The 21,808-nt window shown below is 32.1% G+C and overlaps 1 protein-coding gene and 1 pseudogene across 2 annotated transcripts; both read right to left on the reverse strand.

Moving 5' to 3' along the window:
- Nucleotides 1–243: 243 nt before the first annotated feature.
- LOC132609691 (dolichol-phosphate mannose synthase subunit 2-like) lies at nucleotides 244–6,279 on the reverse strand. Of its 2 annotated transcripts, none has more exons than XM_060323801.1 (3): nucleotides 6,128–6,279; nucleotides 766–878; nucleotides 244–670 (listed from the first exon to the last, which is right to left on the reverse strand). In XM_060323801.1, the coding sequence occupies exons 2-3, from the start codon at nucleotides 853–855 to the stop codon at nucleotides 518–520; spliced, it is 243 nt and encodes an 80-aa protein (XP_060179784.1). In that variant the 5' UTR covers nucleotides 856–878; nucleotides 6,128–6,279; the 3' UTR covers nucleotides 244–517. The 2 variants fall into 2 exon arrangements, with proteins under 2 accessions (XP_060179784.1, XP_060179783.1); XM_060323800.1 differs by lacking the exon at nucleotides 6,128–6,279 and adding an exon at nucleotides 2,641–2,812.
- A 2,555-nt stretch (nucleotides 6,280–8,834) lies between these two features.
- Nucleotides 8,835–20,349, reverse strand: LOC132612260 (uncharacterized; annotated as a pseudogene).
- Between the last annotated feature and the right edge of the window lie 1,459 nt (nucleotides 20,350–21,808).

Raw genomic sequence — 21,808 nt, forward strand, 5'->3', positions numbered from 1 at the left:
TGCTATTACCCGGCGGAATAGTTAACGCGCGCACAAGTTGATCCAAAGACCACCGTCATAAGAAAAACAACAAAAGGTCTAATAATCAGGGTCTGAATTTGATCATCGTACACATTTAGTGGACTTTTTAATAATGCTATTGGGTTTTGCCGAACACATCTTATATCATTATATCATTGCTAATAAAGTGCTGGCCAACCTTCACCAACCACAAGTGGCAACTTTGTTGCTTTTTCTCTAATCTACTAGGTATAATCACACGCATTAGTTAAGTTGAGAGATTCATGGTACATCATTTAAGTTCAACTCATGTCATCATCGGTCTATGTGTAGTAAGTAGTGGCAACTAAAAATCATATCTAGAGGTTCCAAATAATAGTGGAACTCAAGAATAGAGAAAATCTATGTGATCTACGCCACAGGCTATTCAAAACGAGAAGAGCTTAAAAAAAATAGAAAAGATTATCAATTATCATGAACTCGATTGAGCAAAAAATGGACTTGCTACAACCACACATCATGCCTTCTTCTTCTTGGACTTGAGCATAACATATCCAATAAACACGCTCAACAAGCAAATGAGCGCCACTGCAGCATATACAGGAATGAGAATCGCGTATTCTTGTGGTAGAAAATACTTGTGCATGAAATGATCGCTGTCAACAAGAGGCTGAAAGGACAAAACAACATAGACGTCAATCCCCAGATAAAACTTAGGTTGCAAAGGTTCATTGCACAATGGAATGGAAGAGAATATTAGCTGACCAGAATGATGACCCAGAAGGTATAATATGTGAAAATGGACAAACTAGTCAATGTTAAAAGCAGCCCAACAGCTCTGTCCACTAATTCCATCGAGCCTCTTCTACTTGTATCGCCTGCAAAAGAAGAATGTTTTAGCTAAGAACTTATATACCTAACAAGAAGAGAGTTAAAACAAATTTTGGCCTGGCCATAGGTTTGCTCATACAAGGTTCAAGGGACTAAAAGGAAAAGAGAGAAAACCAGAAAAAGGATTGGGTGGAACCCAGTCTGGAAGGATATCACATTGATGGCCAGAAAGTGCGTATATGTTATCACACATAAGACATCCCCTACCTCTCAAGAACATAGTTTCAACGACACAGTAACTGTAACTTCAAGTATCACTCTACTTGTCTAATTCATTCGTTTAAAAGACTGTCAAGTTTCCCTTATTTTTCTAACACAAAGTTTCACTTCAACACGTGTTTAGCTTAGCTCATGTCTTCGATCATTAATCTGGTCTATTGCTTTGTCTAGAAGAAGAAAAAGGAGAAGAAATGCTACTTATCCACTATATGTTGATCTTAAGCCATGCCTCCCAACATGTGGTCATTAACCTGGTAAAATGCCATGTGAATGAACAGATTACATTCAAGATCTACCCAATAATTCATCAATATGTCATGCGAAGCAAAACTTCTGAAAGCTGCATGAGCAGTTCTCTCAATACACTCCTGAACCTAAGATGTCAAAACTTCACCCTATATAGATGTCACTTATCAGTATGATGGTTTTAAACTACAGCAACCAGCCCCCAAAAAGACACAGGTAAATGAGCAAATCAGCTGTTATATATTTGTATGTAAAACTGATTTGTCAAAAAAACTTAACACCAGTGTCTTTATAGAGTTTCATTGAGAAGTTGAATGTTATCTAGATTCAATGTAACAAGCAGGACGCATCAATGTGGTCTGACCATAACATTTAGGATCTTCCAGCTATAAATACAAAGTGAAACTCCATCTATATAAGATCCTCAAAGCACACATTTACGGTTGAAATATGTATTAGATATAGTTGTTCCACAAACATGTCTGATAAGAGAAAAAAATCCCAAAATGAAGCGTACAAAAAGTCGGAACACAATAAAGACAGAGTTCAGTAGTGTGTATATATATATATATCCCTTCATTATAAGAGTATGGTGGCCTGATTGTAAGGCTGACATCTCTTAATATCTGGACAACAGTAGATGATTAGATCCTAATAGCCCCATATTGGAAGGAAAAATCAGAGGAGGACCCTTGATATAGAATGTATTGATAAATAATCTTATCATGGAAACACCTTCAGTTATTTCTGGTGGTTTCATGCCCAAATGATCAAAGCTGTCACCCAACCGAATAACCGAAGTACCCAAAAACTCAATTAGACAAGATTGAATTCAAGCTAAACAGACCAGATTAACTAAATACTAGTTGTGTGAGCTAATTAGGGTTCATCCAAGCAGTGGATATGTAAGACGGCCCATCATAAAGAAAGGTATAATTTCCTGAATTATTAAACTTTATGCTTTACTTGAAAGGAACTGGCAATAATTTCATGAAAAAAACTTGCTTGTTATTTTTTTTTTTTGATGAAATAAGATGTTGTATTAGGAAGGCATCAAGTAGGCATGTTACATACACAAAAGAATCATGGTTAACTCCTGAGAACAAAAACTCCAATTCTAAATCAGGGAGTTAACCAGAAAGCAAAAATATGGTCTCTAAGCCATATTGATGGAGCTAATGAAGTCTAAAAGGGATAATATGTCATTCACAGGGGATAGATTGCTCCAACTGAAAAAATTAAAAAGACAGAAAGATTTTAGACTACTGCTTGGAGTTGAGATACCATCAAAACATCTGTGATTCCTTTCCTTCCAAATACTCAAAAAGATACATGCAGGAATCATCTGCCAGGTCTTCTTGATGGAACTATCAACTTCTTTTAGGTTCCAACTTTCTACTGCTTCTTTGACATTCTGAGGAATAGACCAGTTAATACCAGAGATTGAGATGAACATATTCCATAGAGCTGCTGCCTCTGGACAGTGTAGGAACAAATGATTCACTGTCTCCAAACTATTGTCACATGTAGCATCTGTTAACTAGCTCAAACTTCCTTCTATTTAAGTTGTCCACTGTAAGGATAGCATTTCTGAGGGTAGTCCAGGTGAAACACTTAATCTTAGGAGGCAGTCTAGTCTTCCAAAGTAATTTCCAAGGCCAGAGGTCTATCCTCTCATTAGAAGAGCATAATTTGTTGTACCCTTCCTTCACTGTGTAGATAACCTTTTCAGACCTGCCCCGTTTTATGCTATCTGGTAATTGCGGAGACATTGGTGCCCCTTCCAGAACTCTGAAAAGATCAGTGAGTTCATCCAGCTCCCAATCCTGAATGTTCCTTCTAAAGTGAGGTGCCCATATTCCCTCTTCTCTATTTTGAGCCACTGAAGACTTTGGATCAGAAGCTATCCGGTAGGCAAGAGGATGTGAAATACTAAGTGGTTGATTGTTGAGCCACCTATCCTTCCAAAATTTTACTGAATTTCCATTCCCAACCCTGAAAGAAACCTCTTGAAAGAATTCCTCCCACATGTTATTGATGAATTTCCAAGGTCCAACTCCATAAGGTTCATTATTTTGGTTGGTCCTCCATCTGTCTTGTCTCCCATATTTAGCATTCACTACCTCTTTCCAAATGCTTGTTTGATCTTGAGCATACCTCCACCACCATTTCATAAGCAAACTCTTGTTGTGCTTCCTTAAATCTCTGATTCCTAGTCCTCCCTACTGCTTTGGCATAATCACTTTTTCTGACTTCACAAGATGGAATTTATGACCCTCATAATTTCCCTTGCATAAGAAGGATCTCCGTATTTTGTCAAGTTGTTATTTAAAAACACGACACAAGTTCGTCCATTCAATTTCAATCTATATCTCAAATCTAATAAAACTGACCCTTAGCATTTCTAAATCAATGAGAATTTAATTTAACAAGGGCCCATGCTTCCCAAGAAAGAGAAGTTATGTCCTCTCATATAGCAGATAACGGTGGGAGCATCAAAGTTTGAAAATGCTTAACTTAGTCAAATTAGAGATCAAGAAAATACTCTTCTGAGAACTAATCCAACAAAAAGTCAGCTAGAATGTAATTTCCTTAATCTATAGTGAAATTACTCTGTTTAAAGGGGTGGAAAACTAAGCTGTAAGCGTGAAAAACAAAAGCACCTGGAGAGAAAATACTGAGACTAGCTTAAATTGGGGGAAGTGAATCTAATCCTTGGTACATGCCTACCACAATTGAGGAGTCTCTCCACATTAGTCGGTATATATAGATGGCTGAACAACACTAAACTATCAAAGTAGCATACACGAAATACCAACTCTGAAAGGGCCAACATAGTCTCATCTATTCAAAGAGTACAATACCGCCTTCAGATGAGTAAGCAGATCCATTCTAATTAGCCTTCCACTTCATCATCCGTGCCATCTCAAATTTTCCAGTCTTCTATTAAGCTATATATATGATGCCATTTCTATTGTAAAGAGAGAACACTAAAACGACACAAATCATAAATTCTGATGATATTGCGAGTGAGTAATAACCTAATCGTAAGAAAACCCATGGGAAAGATTAAACTGTTCATCGGTCATACAAATGACCTGACAAACACCTTCAGTCACGGATTAGTGGATAGGAAAAAGAATTATCCCCATCTAACTTAATCTAATTTTGGGCCAGTTAAAGCAGTTCAATTCAAAGTGACTCCACTAGAAAACAGTCAGTATATCCAATTCGATAAGCAATATTGCAATCTTCTTACCTCTTAGTAAATGACTAGGAATTACCATTCAGAAACTAAAAAAGAAACAAAAGCGCCTAAAAGTTATAACTCCCAACAGTTTCCTAACTCATCCCCAGAACAAATTGCGAGAGAAATTTTAGTTCTTCCCCCACTTCTCAACAATGTTCATCCGACAAAGACCTTCAGACATGATTCGAATCCCCAAACTAACAACTTTTCCCAGAAAAGGCTAAAGTAGCTAGAAAAAGTCTCAGCTGATTTATTCATTTACTGTTTGTCTTTGGCTGGGATGTATGTAGTAGTTTGAAACCATCATTACGGCAGCTTTACAGGGTGAACTTGATAAAAAAGAGTAGCTACAAAAAGTCCACCCCACCTGAGCCTTTGGCATCAGGGACAGGATTAATCTCAAAACTGATAATTCCCTTTGTATTCCAACTACCCTTTTCAGAAAGTATGTAACATGAATGCATAATATCAGCAGGTTCCATAAGAAATTAGTTTCAAAAGAGCTCATATAAGGAGATTCACAAGTTATGATCCTTCGGGGCTACAAAGATCCCAAAAAAGGGAGATTTTGATGAATCACTCAATAAATGAATCAATCAACTAAACATACAATCCTAAACTAGTTAAAATTGACTATATGAGTCATCTATATCCATAAACGTCCAAATGAATTCTCACAAGAAATGCACATGTCACACTCACCACCTTGGATATTAACTATTAACTGTGCGAACTGGAAGGATAAAAATAAATTAAAGATAATCATAGAACTTTATTGAGACCCCATAAAAGTGAGAGAAACAACAAACTCTTTTTTTTTTTTTTTTTTTTGATAACATGGGAACCGCAGTCGCTACCCTTCGGGTGCGCACAAGGTAAACCCAGCTCCTGTGCAATAGCCCGCAAACCACACAGGAGAGATAACCCGCACTAGGCAAGCCCAGTGCGACGAGCTTGACCCAGAATGCAAATCCCCTGCTGTCGTAGGCAGGGGGTTTCGAACCCGATACCTCCATTATGAAAGCCTCATGCTCAACCAACTGAGCCACCTTTGCGGGTTGAGAGAAACAACAAACTCATATAAGGAGATTCACAAGTTATATGATCCAAACCAGAAAAGAAAAAAAAAAAGATTTTGATGAATCACTCAATTGATCAATCAACTAAAACCTCAATCCTTAAAACTAGTTAAAATTGGCTATATAAGTCCCAATGAATTCTCACAACAAATGCAAATGTCCACCACCTTGGATATTGACTATTTAAGTTTGATAAATGGAAAACTAAAAATAAATTCATCAGACTTTTTGAGACCCCATAAAAGTTTGAGAACAACAAATTCATATATGGCTACAAAGATCCTTTTCTTTCTATCAATATACTACGTAACAATGAATTCTTTCAAGAAATGCACATTTCACCAGAATTTAATTACTATTAAGTGCTGGAAATGGAAAGTAGAGAAATTATCAGAATTATTGAGACCCCATAAAAGTGAGAGAAACAATAAATATAGATCACCTGAAAAGTTCCGTTCTTGGTGTTGAAAATCTCTGCTTTCAGATCATGAAGACAGTCATTTTCATCAAAATCAACTTTGATTGGTGATTACTTTTTTTTTTTTTTTTTTTTTTTCACTTTGTAATTGGGCCAAACTATATTGGGCTAATGATTATATGGGCTGAAATTGAGAGTGGATACAAAACATTTTTTGGCTCGGATTGTCCTTCTTTAGGGGTGGTCTTTCATTTTTGTCCCTCAAATTGTCGGTCTTTAAGTTTTGTTTTTCGCTCAAAAAGGTGTCCGAAAATATACTGAGTTTCTAAGTTCTAACTCCCGCTCAGTCAAATAAAAAGCGCAAGGCAAGACTTTACAAAAATTTCTGTCTTATGCGACAGATTTTGCTTTAAGGCATAACTAAAAGTCCGTCGAAGAAGACAGAACTTTGCCTTATAAGGCAAATTTTTAGTTATATGTCTTAAAAAAAAGTTATACCTTATGGGGTAAACTTTTAGTTATGTCTTAAGGAAAAATTTAAATAAATTTCACGTGTTGATTATGAAAGTCAAATATAATAGTCCTATGTTCAGATTTAGGTCCAAAAGGTGGCTGGAATGTTATTTCTACCCAATAGAGAGAATCATAGCCTAAAAATCAGGAATAAAGGTGAATTCACAAATAATCATTTTTAGGAGTGTTATTTAAATAATATTCGAGTTTTCAAATCTGTTAGTTTTAGCCACCTTGAATCAATTTTCAAACCTTCAGGTCTGTAGATGCAATCGCGAGCCGGAAGTTTCAAAATTATCAAAGCGCAACTTCAGACCGAGATTTAAAAATTTGTATTTGGGCTTTTGGCTGTTCATACTTCAAATCTTTAGGATCTATGAAGTTTACGCTCTAGCATTTCAAAAACTCCATGCCCGATGATTTGAAGAAGAAGAAGCAACAACAACAACGACATGGACAATATGACGATTATCAAAACTAGCTAAACTTTAAATAGTTTTAAGAATTAAATATATTTAAATAAGAGGTGATGAAAGCAACTATTTGGTGCCATTTCTACCTGGTAATGACTTCACAACCCAATTTTGGTGATTTTTTTTCATCTACTCCTGATAATGTATCGTATGACAAGAGTCATTTTTTAAAACATAATTTCTAAAAGTGTTTTTATATAAAAATATAATCTATGAATTGAAAATATTATCTAAAATTAACAAACGTTTAAAGCGGTATTTCATTGACCATTTGATTACTGATTTTAAAACTCGTAATTGGACAATTCAAGTTCAAAATTGTAACATCTTAATCATTGAGCTGTCATAGTCCCAATATGTTTAACGTGACAAATAGTAGAGAACCCAAATGATATTATTGAAGAGCCAAAACACTATTGGAATTCAAGGGTAGGACATATCATAACGTGAGTAAAACTTAAGAGAAGTTCAGAATTGAAATTTCAATTTTGGCAAAATATCTCTTAATCTTAACTTATGTGATATTTTTTGCTTTTCGATAATCAATTTTTCCCATGATATGATTGAAAAAAAGGGAAAAGGGTCGAAAATATCCCTCTACTTCAGAAAAAAGACTAAAAATATCATCCGAACTTATTTTGAGTAAAAAATACACCTTCCATCATTAAAATTTTCAAATATACCCATGTCTTAACAAAATCCCCAACATAACCCGATTTCATTTTTAAACCTGCTCATTTAAAATCGACTCAACTACATAAAAAAGCTCATATGTGACCAACTTATTCCCGAATACTACATTTAGAGACATTAGGCACAGGTGCGGATAACCCATACGAGTTTTATTTAGTTGGATCGGGTTTAAATAGAGCGGGTTTGAAAATGAAATCGGGTTATGTTGGGCATTTAAGACAAGGGTATATTTGAAAACTTTAATGATGAGAGGGCTATTTTTTACCCAAAATAAGTTTGGAGGATATTTTTAATTTTTTTTCTCAAAATAGACGAATATTTTTGACCATTTTCCCCAAAAAAAAAAAGGCAGAAGTAAATAAAGAGCGATAGAAGAGAATAAAGTTTTGAAAGATACATTTCAAAAGGTTGGTTATAGTTCACATAACTTGATCAAGAAAAATGAAAATTGTTACATAAATTGGGACATAAGGCGTAGATGATTTTGTGAACAAAATTTTAGTGATCAAAGTTAATTGACACTCATGTCGGTGAAAAACAATAAGTATTCGATGAAAGGTGTGCCATTTGGTCATAGATTTTGGCTCACAGAACTTTTACTTTCTTTTTCCAAGTTAAATACATCTTCAAACTTTTAAATATTTTCGTTTTTCAAATATCACATTTTTATGTCCACATGTTTATTAACGGTGCGAAAACTGATCCGAGACACGATTGTTATTATATAAGATAAAAATTAGTATATGTACCCGCGTCCCCACATGGTGGGATTATAATGGACTTGTTGTTGTTGTTGTACCGCGCGATGCGCGGTGAATATTAACTATTTGATTTTATACTCAATCTTTTTATATATACAGTAGAATCTCTCTAAATTAATACTTGGTAAATTAATAAACTTTCTAAGATAATATTTTTCTCCGGTCTCGACTTGGGCCAGTGGAAAAAAATCACAGATTTCGATAAGATAATATATTCTCGGAAGACCCCTATATAAATATATGGTCCCATTAATATTATAAATTAAGAATTCTTTAAAATTACAAAAATATCTAAGACAATTTAGTGAAATATGATTCTAGTGTTTTTTATTTTTTGTTAAAATTTAAATCTAGTTGAAGCTCATCTTTAGCTTTTCTTATTGCATCCAAAAGTTCCGGTATTTTCTTCTCGAACTGCACCAAAAAATTGTGAAGAGTTCTAGACTCGATAAGTGCTTCCTTACGCGTAACTGGTTCCAAAGATATTGTATCGTCTTCAACTTCATCATCAACATTGTTTTCTCCGATGTTATCCATAATTTCTTCTAAGCTCTGGATCTCTGAACATGTACCATTTTCACCGGATAATCCAACAGGCTATTGACATCCATTTTATTGCGGTAATCGAGATAATTAATCATGACCTCAAGTTCATGAATGTCGTTTTCACAAGTGGGTTCATTTAAATTCCTTGAGGCTTCATCCCCTGAACGAATTTTGCAGTGTCAAAAACAATTTGCTATTATCTCTTGCTGAACATTTGTCGTCCAAGCCGCGATCGCAAGATTGATAGCATCCAAAATATTAATCTTTCCTGCCATCAAATAATAGCTTGAAATTACGATAACAATTAAGCACTGCCATCACCAATTCCTACTTGTCCGTCCAAGTTTCAAACACTACAAAAAAGAAATTAATGCCTTCTACAATTCGAAATATTATAAGATGTTCTAAAATTCATAAAGCAACTCAGAAAACTAAATGCTTATAATAAAGCTTTTTTTATTTTTTGCTAATATGATAGGAAAAATAATTAAGCAATATGACCTACATTGACATAAAAGATACACAAAGAAGAAAATTTATGATATAAATTCTCTGGAGATATGGATGAAAAGTTAAGAACATGAAAATAACCTATGCAACAAAATGAGAGAGATATAATGTAAATTAGATCATAAAAAATTACATCACAGGATAAAGCCACATAAAATCATTCATTCGAAAATAAAACTAAACAAAAAATTTCAATCAACTCAAACAAAAAAATGTATTTATCTTTATCCTTCCCATATTTGTGGCACTATAAAACACAATGAAATTCAAAAAAATAATTTGAAATAAATGGAGACTCTTTTAACTAATATACATATCTAATGGCAGATCCTTTTATTAGAAAGGGAAGACGAAGAAAAGTCTTTTTTGAAAGAAGTGGTGGTGGCAAGAAGAGTAACTTTAAGCGGAAAACCTAATTTAACTTATGTGTTATTTGAAGGGTATATATAAGAGGTTAAGTCTCGAACCATCAACTCCCATTTTAAATTTGAAAATTAAATCATAATCACATCTTTTTTTCATACATCTAATAACCTGGAGTAATTACTAAATGTAACATTTACTGAGGAAATCATATGGGTTGTCTATTTTCCTTCAATAGCTCAAAACTAAATCTTTTTTTCCAAACATATATTTTTTCCTGACCTTATATGTAATATAGTTTTTATCTCTATATAAATATTAAAGTAAATCATATATATATATATATATATATATATATATATATATATATATATATATATATATATATATATATATATATATATATATATTCCTTACATCTAATAACCTAATTGTTTGTTGTAGCATTTAGTGAGATAATCATATGGATCACCGGTTTTCCTTTAATAGCCCAAAACTAAATATTTTTTGTGAATATTACTCTTATTCTTACCTTACATATAATATACATATTCTTTTGTTAAAAAACTATCAAATTTTCAATGATTTTTATTTTTGTATCATATGCAATAAGCAAATAAATTTTTCCTCTGTTGCATTATCTCTATCTTCCTCTTTCTATATTATTTCCATAATTATGATATTTTATTTAATATTTCATTCAGTGTTTAGTTCAAATGAAAAGAAAGAATTCATTTTTCTTTGTATGTTGAATTTAGACAACCCATTACCATATTTTTGGAAGCCTTGAACAATCAAGTCTCATTTTAAATTTGAAAAGTAAATCATACTACATCCTTTTTTCCTTACATCTAATAACCTTATTACTAAATGTAGCATTTAGTGAGAAAATCATATGAATTGTCAATTTTGCTTTAATAGCCCAAACTTGATTCTTGTTTTCCGAAGATAATTCTTTTTCTTACTTATATATTTTATAATTCTTTTATCGAAGATCTTATTTTACTGCTTGAATTTTTTTGAATTTTCAAAGTCTTTAACTTTTTAATATCTGAAGTGAATTCATTTATTTTATATTTTAAATTATCCCAAAATATAAACAATCATAACTTATCTATGTCTATGTCTTTTCTAAATTTTTATTTTTCTTTCTATAACTTTTTAATTAATTGTAGTAGTCTAGGTATAACTTTATTAAAAGTCTTATAATTTTCATGGGTTATTTAATAGCTTACCCTTGGTTTAACCTTAATACAATTACCTTCCTTATATTATTATTATTATTATTATTATTATTATTATTATTATTATTATTATTATTATTATTATTATCTTCGTCACCATTTTCTTCCAATTCTGTTTGTAACAGCGTCTAGAAACTAAAGAAATCTATTAAAAGGGATTTACTAATTTATGCATATATTAAGGCTATCCTTTTTTTCCAATGATATAAAGAGCGGTCTTTGGTAGGAAAGTTGTAGATTAAGGAAAAAGTAAGTAAATTTATAAGGAATAATATTATATGAATATTTTAAAAATTATATGATATTATTCCTTATATGGTAATATAAGAATAGTACACTTATAACATAGATTGCAAATATTCTAATGTCCATATAAGGAATAACATTATATAAATATTTTTTGAATTATATGACATTATACCTTTTATGGTAATATTTGAACTTCAATTAATAATTTCTTTTAAAAATTGATATAAATAGAAATTGTTGCCAAGTGGCTTGTTCATATTACGCCACTTGGCTTAATATTAAGCTAGACTATCCTTCTTTTATATATGTAATAATATAGATATAGATATAGAGTTGTTGTTGTTGTTGTTGTTGTTGTTGTTATTGTATTATTACGATAACATGAATTGAAAATGTTCTAATTTCCTTATAAGGAAAATTATTGTCCGCATATTCTTTGTCATATAATATTATTTCTTATATGGTAATTGTTGAATTGCAAATATTCTAAAGTTCATATAAGGAATAATATTGTATAAATGTTTTTTAAATTATATTGCATGATTCTCTCATATGGTAATATCTTAATTGCAATTATTATTATTTTAAATTTTTTTTGATACAAATAGAATTTTTTGCCAAGTGGCTGTTCATATTACGCCACTTCGCTGAATATCAAGCTAGACTACCCTTCTCTTATTATAATATAGATATTTAAAAGTTGTGTGTTAAAGAACACAAATTTGTGACAGCATTGTTACGTTTGATATTTCCATCGGTGAAGTTTGGTGACTACTAACGATAGGTATAGGTGAAAAATATTCAAAGAGGGAAAATTAATACAGACTGCAATAAAATAGTAATCGTTGTTGTGACAGTGCTTCAGTGAAAACTGAATACACACTTTTTTATGGGAAAAGGAAATTGTGGGTGTGGAGGCATGATCAATTGTCACTCAAAAGTAAATCTTGAATCTTCGGAATACAGACTACAGTAAAATAGTAGTCGTTGTTGTGACAGTGCTTAAGTGAAAATTGAAGACATACTTTTTTATGGGAAAAGAAAATTGTGGATGTGGAGGCATGAATTGTCACTCAAAAGTAAATCTTGAATCTTCGGAATACAGACTACAGTAAAATAGTAGTCGTTGTTGTGATAGTGCTTCAGTGAAAACTGAGACATACTTTTTTATAGGAAAAGGAAATTGTGGGTGTGGAGGCATGAATTGTCACTCAAAAGTAAATCTTGAATCTTCGGAATACAGACTACAGTAAAATAGTAGTCGTTGTTGTGATAGTGCTTCAGTGAAAACTGAAGACATACTTTTTTATAGGAAAAGGAAATTGTGGGTGTGGAGGCATGAATTGTCACTCAAAAGTAAATCTTGAATCTTCGGAATAAAGACTAATAGAGGTCGTTATTGTGACAGTGCTTTGGTGAAAACTGAAGACATACTTTTTTATGGGAAAAGAAAATTATGGGTGTGGACTATGGAGGCATGAATTGTCACTCAAAAGTAAATCTTGAATCTTCGGAATACAGACTACAGAGTATAAAGATGATGGGTGAGTGGCAGTCTGGCAGATATAAGATTTGAAAACTATTTAAATGAGAAATCTGAATAATTGAGAAAAATAAAGAGTTCAAGACTGAATTCTCGATCAAAAAATTACATTCATTTTTTTACTTTTGAAATTTAAACTGTACCACATAATTTTTAAAATTTTGTCTTCTTCAAATCAAGATTAATGATAATTTAAAAATTAGTATGAACTTTTTATATCAACGTAAGTCTACCCACTATATCTTGTCATAACACTTGCATGAATTAGGTCTTAATTAGGTCTAAATTACACCGGTATAAATCTTGTATCTGAGCACCCATCACCTCAATCCAGTAGTTACTGATGTTATACTCTGTATTTTATTATGAAGATTGAAAATTTACTTTGATTCAAAAATCATGCCTCAACACACCGCAATTTCCTTTTTTCTCATAAAAAAAAAAGTTTATAAAAGTAACCGTCACAGACTTTTGATTTGTACTTTAATACACAACTTTTAAATATTTTAAATAAGAAAAAGGGCGACATTTAAAGTCTTAAAGGAATCAAACTTCAAAAACATATAAAATCACTGGATTTGAAAAGTTAAGCTTGAGATTACAAAATACTCTCTCCGTTTACTTTTACTTGTCTACTTTTGACTTTGCACACCCCTTAAGAATTAATAAATGAAGTATGTATTTTACTATAACTAGTATACGTACTCTCGCGATGTGCGGATATTTAAAAAAAAATGGAAAGAGACAATAGAAATCCCAAGAATATATGGTCCAAGTTCTTTCTAATTTTGTTCATATGTAAATCTGAGCATATATATTTTTTGATACAAATAGCTCGAACATATATAGAACTTGATTCAAAACAAATAAAAATACATTATAATTAAGAGAATATATGTTTAATAATCTCTCCAATTAAATTATGAAAAACATATGTGTTTATTTTTTACTTTTAAATTTTTAATTTTTTTGCTTATTCTTTTCTTCCCTTCAACATTTTTGGGTTTTCTATAAAAGGGAATAACATTTCTATCTTTATTGATGCAGATATATAGAGCTTAAACTTAATAAGTTTTGTGTTCACTTATAATAATAATAATTGGTGAAGTGATTGTTATAAAATGTACCGTTATTTTGATTTAATAATTATTATTTTTAATATTCTGAATAATTATATTTTTACCCTGATTTTTTTTATTGTTTGATCATTTTATTCCTTATGTAGTATTGTTGCGTTAACGTGTGAGTTTTTATTAGCTTATCATATTTTTCGGTCTGAAAAAAGCAAAAAATGAAGGAAAAAAAAATACGTAATTTGACTTTTGAAAGTGCATCATAACTATAGCTAACTTTACATAGATTACATAAATATGGACAGATTATTTTCATGGAACCGTATTATTCCCCTTTTAATATTAATATTTATAAAAATTTATATCTAACATTTTGTATAATCGCCGTTGAAATAGTTACAAATTCATAGTAAGGCTATCAAAACCAACTATCTAAAATAGAGCACCAACAAAAGATCAGAAAACCTCATATTGTAACTTCTCACCTAGAACCTAAGTCTTTGCATTTGGTCTCTTACACCTGGTGAGGCTAAAAAATAACAAACACAAACTATCTCATTTGCTATACATTCCCAATGTCTACTCTTATTTACAAAATCCTAAACATTTTCTCAATCCAAACACAAATGATGGACATTACAACTACTGCTCCCAATTTGCAGCTCCTACATTCTGTTTGTGAAGCCATACCAACAGTTCAGTGATAAGTTGGTATTTCACCAACTTGTTTCTTCTTTAATCTTAGATTGTTGTTATGTTTTGATTGAAAAATTAGTGCATTTAATGTCGTTTACTTCAATTTTATAGGTTTATATGATTGAGAAGTGATCATGAAGAAATCAAGTGAAAAACAAGTCAAAAAGAGGTCAAAATGAAGAAAATGGCTAAAACTGCAAAAATTAGACAATTTTGCCAAATCTGGACAGTTTCAAAATCTGAAAATATGGGGCTGTTTTGGTCATATTTTGATGTGGAAATATTGGGGAGCTATAAAAGCAACACTTGAAGGAAAAAATCATGATCTTTGACCACATTTCAAGCTTGGAGCTAGGGTTCATCATCAACCACACCATTGGAGGAGAAGATTGGAGCTCTTGAATGATAAAACTCTTAACTCTTTCTTCAATTTCTTGTCATTTATTGAATATTTAACTGTGTTGTATTTTATTCTCTCACTTGCATCTTGTTTATGAGAATATCCATTATCAAGTGTTGAATTAAATCTCTTGTTTTTCTTATGTATTGAACAATTTTTATTTCTAATGAAGTGGGTTAATGTTTTTCTATCAACTCTTCATACTTGAATGTCTCTTAATAGTTGCAAACATTATTTGTGCCTAAGTACTTTCACTTTGCTTGAGAAAGAAAGTGAAAGTTAGGAAAAGAGTTAGATAGCAAGGATTTGGGTCATTAAATCCATCTAATAACTTCAGCGAGAGATAAGATAGTTAACTTGAGGTTGAATTGATTGTGTTTAACATCACACTCTAAGACTTGAGAAAGCTTAGAGTGAAATTCATTGATTTGGTTGAGAGACTTTCAATGAGATTTTAGAAATCATTATCTATTAACATAAACCCGCTCATAGTTGTAAAATTGTAAAATACATTGGACCATTACTTGAGAGTAATTTTTTTTTTTTGTATCCATGCTTGTGGCCATTGATCATTTTACTTGCTTTCTAGATTAGTTTATATTTTTGCATTAGTTATAATTTTCTTAAAATCAAAACATTATCAAGTGTTTGGCTTAGGGTAGAAAGTGATAACTCCTTACTTGTTTAAATCGCCTAGTATATTGTTTCCTGTGGGATCGACCCCGACTCATAGTTGGATAAATTGTATTGCATACGACCGTGTACACTTTCTCTTTAAGGAGTGGATTTGGACGTTGTCATTTAGCCATACCCTCTTTGTAAATTCACATTGAACAAATAAGCATTCCATGTATTCATCTTGCATCTGACAAAGTGAACAACAAAAATCAACATAATAATCCCATTTATTTAATCTACAACGGTTAACAACTTTTCAAGTGTAGCCACATAATTTACTTGCTTTTCAATAAATCTTTTCTATGCTTAAAATTATTTATCTTTAAAATATTATGTATGTAACACAAACCTAATTTAAGTTCTTTTTAAGTGTAACTACATAATCTTTTCTCTAACATAAGTGATTAGAGAGAATAACATTAATTTGGTACAAGTTAAAATTTTAGCTCGCTTGGAACAAATGAATGCACTTGAAATATGTGTAACTAAACACACGTCAAATCTATCATTCAAATGGTACTAAGATAAATGTACACATTTTTATACAGGAAACAATGTTGCCCCAAATATGGCGTGGATATCAGTCACATAAATCCAATAGCATAAGATCGTGATGGAAGATACATAAATGGAAAAGTCGCATATTCAACCTGGTCCTGTACTTTCAGCCTGCTCCCGCACCTAAATGCCTCTTAATAGTAAAAGTGATAAAGGATAGGAGCATAAATACCTCTCTACATAATATTAAACATGTCATTAATTTTTTAAAAATGAATGAGACAAACATGTAGTTACAATGGAGGCAAAAAGTCGTAAGTGAAATCATGTTAGATTTGTCTGATAAAAACCTCTAAATTCGCTGTTGATTCTCCATAACATCCTTGTTCAATGACTGCGTAAAGTTCATTAGATAACAAAAATACAAATTAAGGATTTATGTTAGAAACAACACTAAAGAAATTTAATATAGATTTTACACATCTCCATCTTCGATTATGACCATTACGAAGTAGACAACCTCACGATATTGTAGAAAATTACATAATCAAGATATAATACAGATTCTTAAAAATTAAAGATGGTACAATACCACTTAAACCATGAACGTGACAGAACTACTGACCAGACTAAGTAAACAAAGTAAAGCAATCATCCACGACACTTTCAAAAAGAGAAAAAAATAAAGATCTAAAGTAGCTCATCTACTGGTCATGTGGATTATCCGGGAGTTCAAGATACTTAAGATAAACTTTCGGACATAAACGTCACGCTCAAAAGCTAGCCAATAATCACATAATTAGTCATTTGGACATAAACGTCACTTGAGCTGAGGTGTTTTTAATTAGGTAGAACGTTTTCGTAAAACCAGTAACCAAGTCTTATCTTTTAATCAGAACAATCAATTATTTATTAGTTGGAGGAAATTACTAACAGAGTAAGCACAACGGTGTGCTTTTTCTCTTTCTCGCGTTGCTATGACCACAAGTAATCTGGCCATTAGAGCATTCTGCAATGGAGAAGCAAATTAAGAAGTTTTCACCAATATTGAGAATGCAATGATGCAAAGCTATCCACAACGAGAACCATAACAACTTTGGGTATTTTGTGATGTATCGACTGTCGTTGAAATGATTTTTCTATGTGCACACTTCGGTATCTTCTAATATATCTAAAACATAATTATGGTGAGAGTTTGACCAGATATACGTCATGACATATGCTCCTTGTTCGAAATGTGTCCACCACCTCCTTCACAATGTCAACAACCTGCAGACAATGAATATCATACTTGAGTTATTTTTCCTTTGTAAAGACCCTTGTATTTGTTTTATGGTTGTCCAGAAATGGATCATAGTGTAAATATGCCAGAGGATACCTATTCATTTATTATTTTTCAGAAATAAATTTTTTGGAAGGGCATAGTGGGAATTAAAAAGAACATAAATATGCATCATAATATAAAGAAAAAAAAAGTAGATGCATCATATTTCAATTTCAAACATATTCTATGCTCACCAGACTCGTTGGACAGTCGTTAGGATTTTCTTCCCTTTGAAGACCCTTGTGACCTGTCTTTGTCAAAATAAAGAACCAAGGGCTTTCAACCTTAACAGGAAAAAGAAAAAAAAAACCTTAACAGGTAAGACTCACAGTTACACATAGTTCATGGTGAAATAGCTAAAAGTAGTAGCATAAATAAGTTTAATTAAGAAGCAAATCTGCCGAGCTCCTTTGATATCAACAGAGGGATTATGAACAATAGAATCAATTAAATTGAAATAAGGTATGTGCTGCTCACGATCATATGGTACGTGCTACAATTGTAAAAAATGAGCCTTCATCCTCCAATGCATTATAAAAGATGTAAAGGGGCTTATCGCAATTGTTTATTGACAAAAGTTGAAATATAAAACATGCAGAATGCCATATGAAACAGATTATTTTGTGGTCTTCTGAGTCGTTCCTATTACTACACTTTATACTCAAAACATCCATTCAATCAAAGTGAAACCTTGATAAAGAGCAAGAATAACATGAGAAAGTATGCTTATTATGAAAAAATAAATTAAAGAGAATAAGATCAACAGCTTGCCACATCTACTCTAATTTCATTGTGGTAATCATACAACAAATAAGAATATTAAATATCTACCATAACTCATGAACATAATCTTATTTTTCTCCTAAATTGTGATTAAAGCGTAATTGATATAAAGAAAGCATGGATACTCTTTCTTTTCCAACTTATATATTTTTGGTCTAAGTACCAAGTTTAATGTACTTGAATTCAGGGGGTACTCATGCCATTCGTTATTCGAGCCTTTGAATTTAGAGCCTGTTTGGATGGGCTTATGCCTATAAGCTGCAAACAGCTTATAAGCTAAAAACAATAAGTTGGGGTAATCTAACTTATTTTTTTAGGCTTATAAGCTGTTTTCAGCTTATAAACTGCTTTAGATAAGCTAAGTCAAATGGACCCAATTATTTTTTTGAGCTTATTTTAAGAACAAAATGACTTTAGGCTGACCAGCTAAACACTCAAAAAAGCTGAAAACAACTTATAAGCCAATCCAAACGGGCTCTTAGTGTCATCTGGTTCGTTAGAAAATGATATTATGAGCCCGTTTGGATTGGCTTACAGCTTAAAGCTGTTTACAGCTTATAAGCTGAAAAAAATAAGTTGGGGTAGTCCAACTTATTTTTTTTGGCTTATAAGCTGTTTTCAGCTTATAAGCTGCTTTAGATAAACTAAGTCAAATGGGTCCAATTATTTTTTTGAGCTTATTTTAAGCATAAAATGACTTTAAGCTGGCCAGCCAAACACTCAAAAAAGCTGAAAACAGCTTATAAGCTAACTTATAAGCCAATCCAAACGGGCTCTATAACAATTGGGTTCTCTAAAGTAATCTCCATGAGTCTTTTTTCGGTCACTAACAATGTTAGTGTACTAATATCATAGTAATATTATCCTAGATTGTTTAGTGCAACTCGCCTCACTTTTCTCTTCTTATCTTTAGATAAAATAAAAAACTGTTTTGATGTAAACTAAATATTTCCCAGCATAAGATTATCAATAAAAGAAGAAGCTATATATATATATATATATATATATATATATGAAGATACTTTTCCGGACACTTACCATCATGCTGTGTGAACGTCAATTTTATTTGGAAGTTACAAAGAACAAAATTCAAATTATCCAACATTGCCTGAGTTTGCTTAATGTTTGTTAACAACTTACTGTAACATTGAAATGGACCATAACCATGCTAAGAAGAGCTCATAAGTAGAGTGAAGACTCCACACCTCTGCCATTTCATTTCCTGTTTACCCACTGTTGACACTTAATTTTGGCTCGACGTGCTTAAAATTAACGTTTTTGGGGGGGGGGGGGGGGGGGGGGGGGCTATTCATTAAAGAGCGTGAAATGCATTTTTTACACATTTTTACATTTTTGACAATTTATTGACGATTATCCTTATTTTAGGAATTTTATCAATTTATTGTCATTTTCCAAGAATCATTATTTTGCACATGTACAACGTAATACTTCCATTTTTGTGCAATTAATAATTATTTCTTAATTTATAGCAGTACATTTTTTTTTATCTTATACATTAATATTTTTATTTTTATACTTACATTATTATTTAACTATATTTTAGTACAGTCCATCAGTGCAGAGAAAATCAGAGCAATTATTTTTTAAACGCAGAGCAAAAATTTGATCAAGTCAAGGTCTCCGGCGAACTCCGTTACATCCCTCTCCACCACCAGCCGTGAACACCACAGTCGTGCCTCTCACTCCCCACTTCGTCTCCCTCTTCGTCTTCTTCGCTGCTCCGGCGAGGAGCTTCAAGCTCCGGTGAACCGGAGCAGCCAGCGAGCAACCACACCTCCCTTCACCATTTTTTGCTCTTCTCCTCCATTCCCTGCACACCACCCAACTCCGACCAAACCACCATTCACGTCCCCCACTGCCCGCTCTGGCGAACTCCATGGAAACCGACGATTGTGCTTTGCTCTATTTTCTTTACCAACGATTTTTTTTCTGTTGTTGATGTTGTTCACTGTTGCTGCTGCTCTGATTTTTCTTTTCTCGGCTGATTTATTTATTTATTTTTCTTTGATTGTTCGGATTTATTGTGGGTCTGTTGGTAAAAAGGTTTGACTGGTTTCGTACAACTTTCCGTCATTTTATTGCGAACTTCGGTGACCTCTTTTACTGATGCTAATTGAATAATATGCAATTCAATTTATTTTTTTAAAAAATAATAAACAATTTTTTTTAGGAAACCGACGGACAAGGTTGGTTTCCTATTTGTTATTTTTCTATTTTTGGGTCAAATCTGGTCAAACGTGCGGGAAAAACCGACGGACAGGGTCGGTTTTGTCCGTCGGGTTTTCTTTAAAAAGCATTCCAGACGGGTTTTCATACCCATTTCTTCTCCTCTTCCCAATTAAACTCCCATTCCCCTCAAACCCTAGCTACCCGCCGCCCCCCTCCCTTCCGCCCAGCCCCGCCGCCCATTTCCCCACCGCCCAGCGCCGCTGCCTGTGCAGCCCGTCCCCACCAACCCCAGACCTGTTTTGAAGTTAATTAATTGAGGTTAGTTTCTCTTAAATTAGGGCTTTTAAAATTCTTTCAATTTTAGTTTTATTTGTAGTTTTTAGGCCTAATGCTAATCTATTTAGCTTTGTTAAACATCATTTGCAATGTTATTAATGTTGAATTTGTGAAAAAAATGTAAACTTTATTTGACTAGTTTAGTTGTCATTTTTTTTTTGGCTTGAGATTGTGCTATATTTCATGTTCTTTGTCAATGTATTTGTGCTAGCTTAGTTATCATTCTTTGTAATATTATTGATGTTGAATATGTGCAAAAATGTATACTTTAATTATTTGACTAGTTTTTTTTTTTTTGTTGGATTGTGCTTTTTGTTAGAATTCCATAAGTTATTAGAATTGTTATTGATCATTCAAAATTAGAATTGGTTGAGATTGTGCTTTTCAAAGTTAGAATTGTTAAGTTATGGTATTTCTATAACCTCAATACTAAAATGTAGATTTTATTTTTCTAGATTTACTTTTCAATTTTTAGAATCGGTTGGAATTGTGCTTTTCAAAGTTAGAATTATTAAGTTATGTTAGAATTATTAAGTTATAATATTTCTATAACCTCAAAACTAAAATGTAGACTTTATTTTACTAGATTTACTTTTTAATTTTTAGAATTAAATTTAGAATCCATAAGTTATTAAAGTTAGAATTGTTATTGAGAATTCAGAGTTAGAATTGGTTGGAATTGTGCTTTTCAAACTTAGAATTATTAAGTTATGTTAGAATTATTAAGTTATAATATTTCTATAACCTCAAAACTAAAATGTAGACTTTATTTGACTAGATTTACTTTTCAATTTTTAGAATTAAAGTTAGAATCCATAAGTTATTAAAGTTG

Source organism: Lycium barbarum, chromosome 9, assembly GCF_019175385.1.
Source record: "Lycium barbarum isolate Lr01 chromosome 9, ASM1917538v2, whole genome shotgun sequence".
Classification (NCBI taxonomy): domain Eukaryota; kingdom Viridiplantae; phylum Streptophyta; class Magnoliopsida; order Solanales; family Solanaceae; genus Lycium; species Lycium barbarum.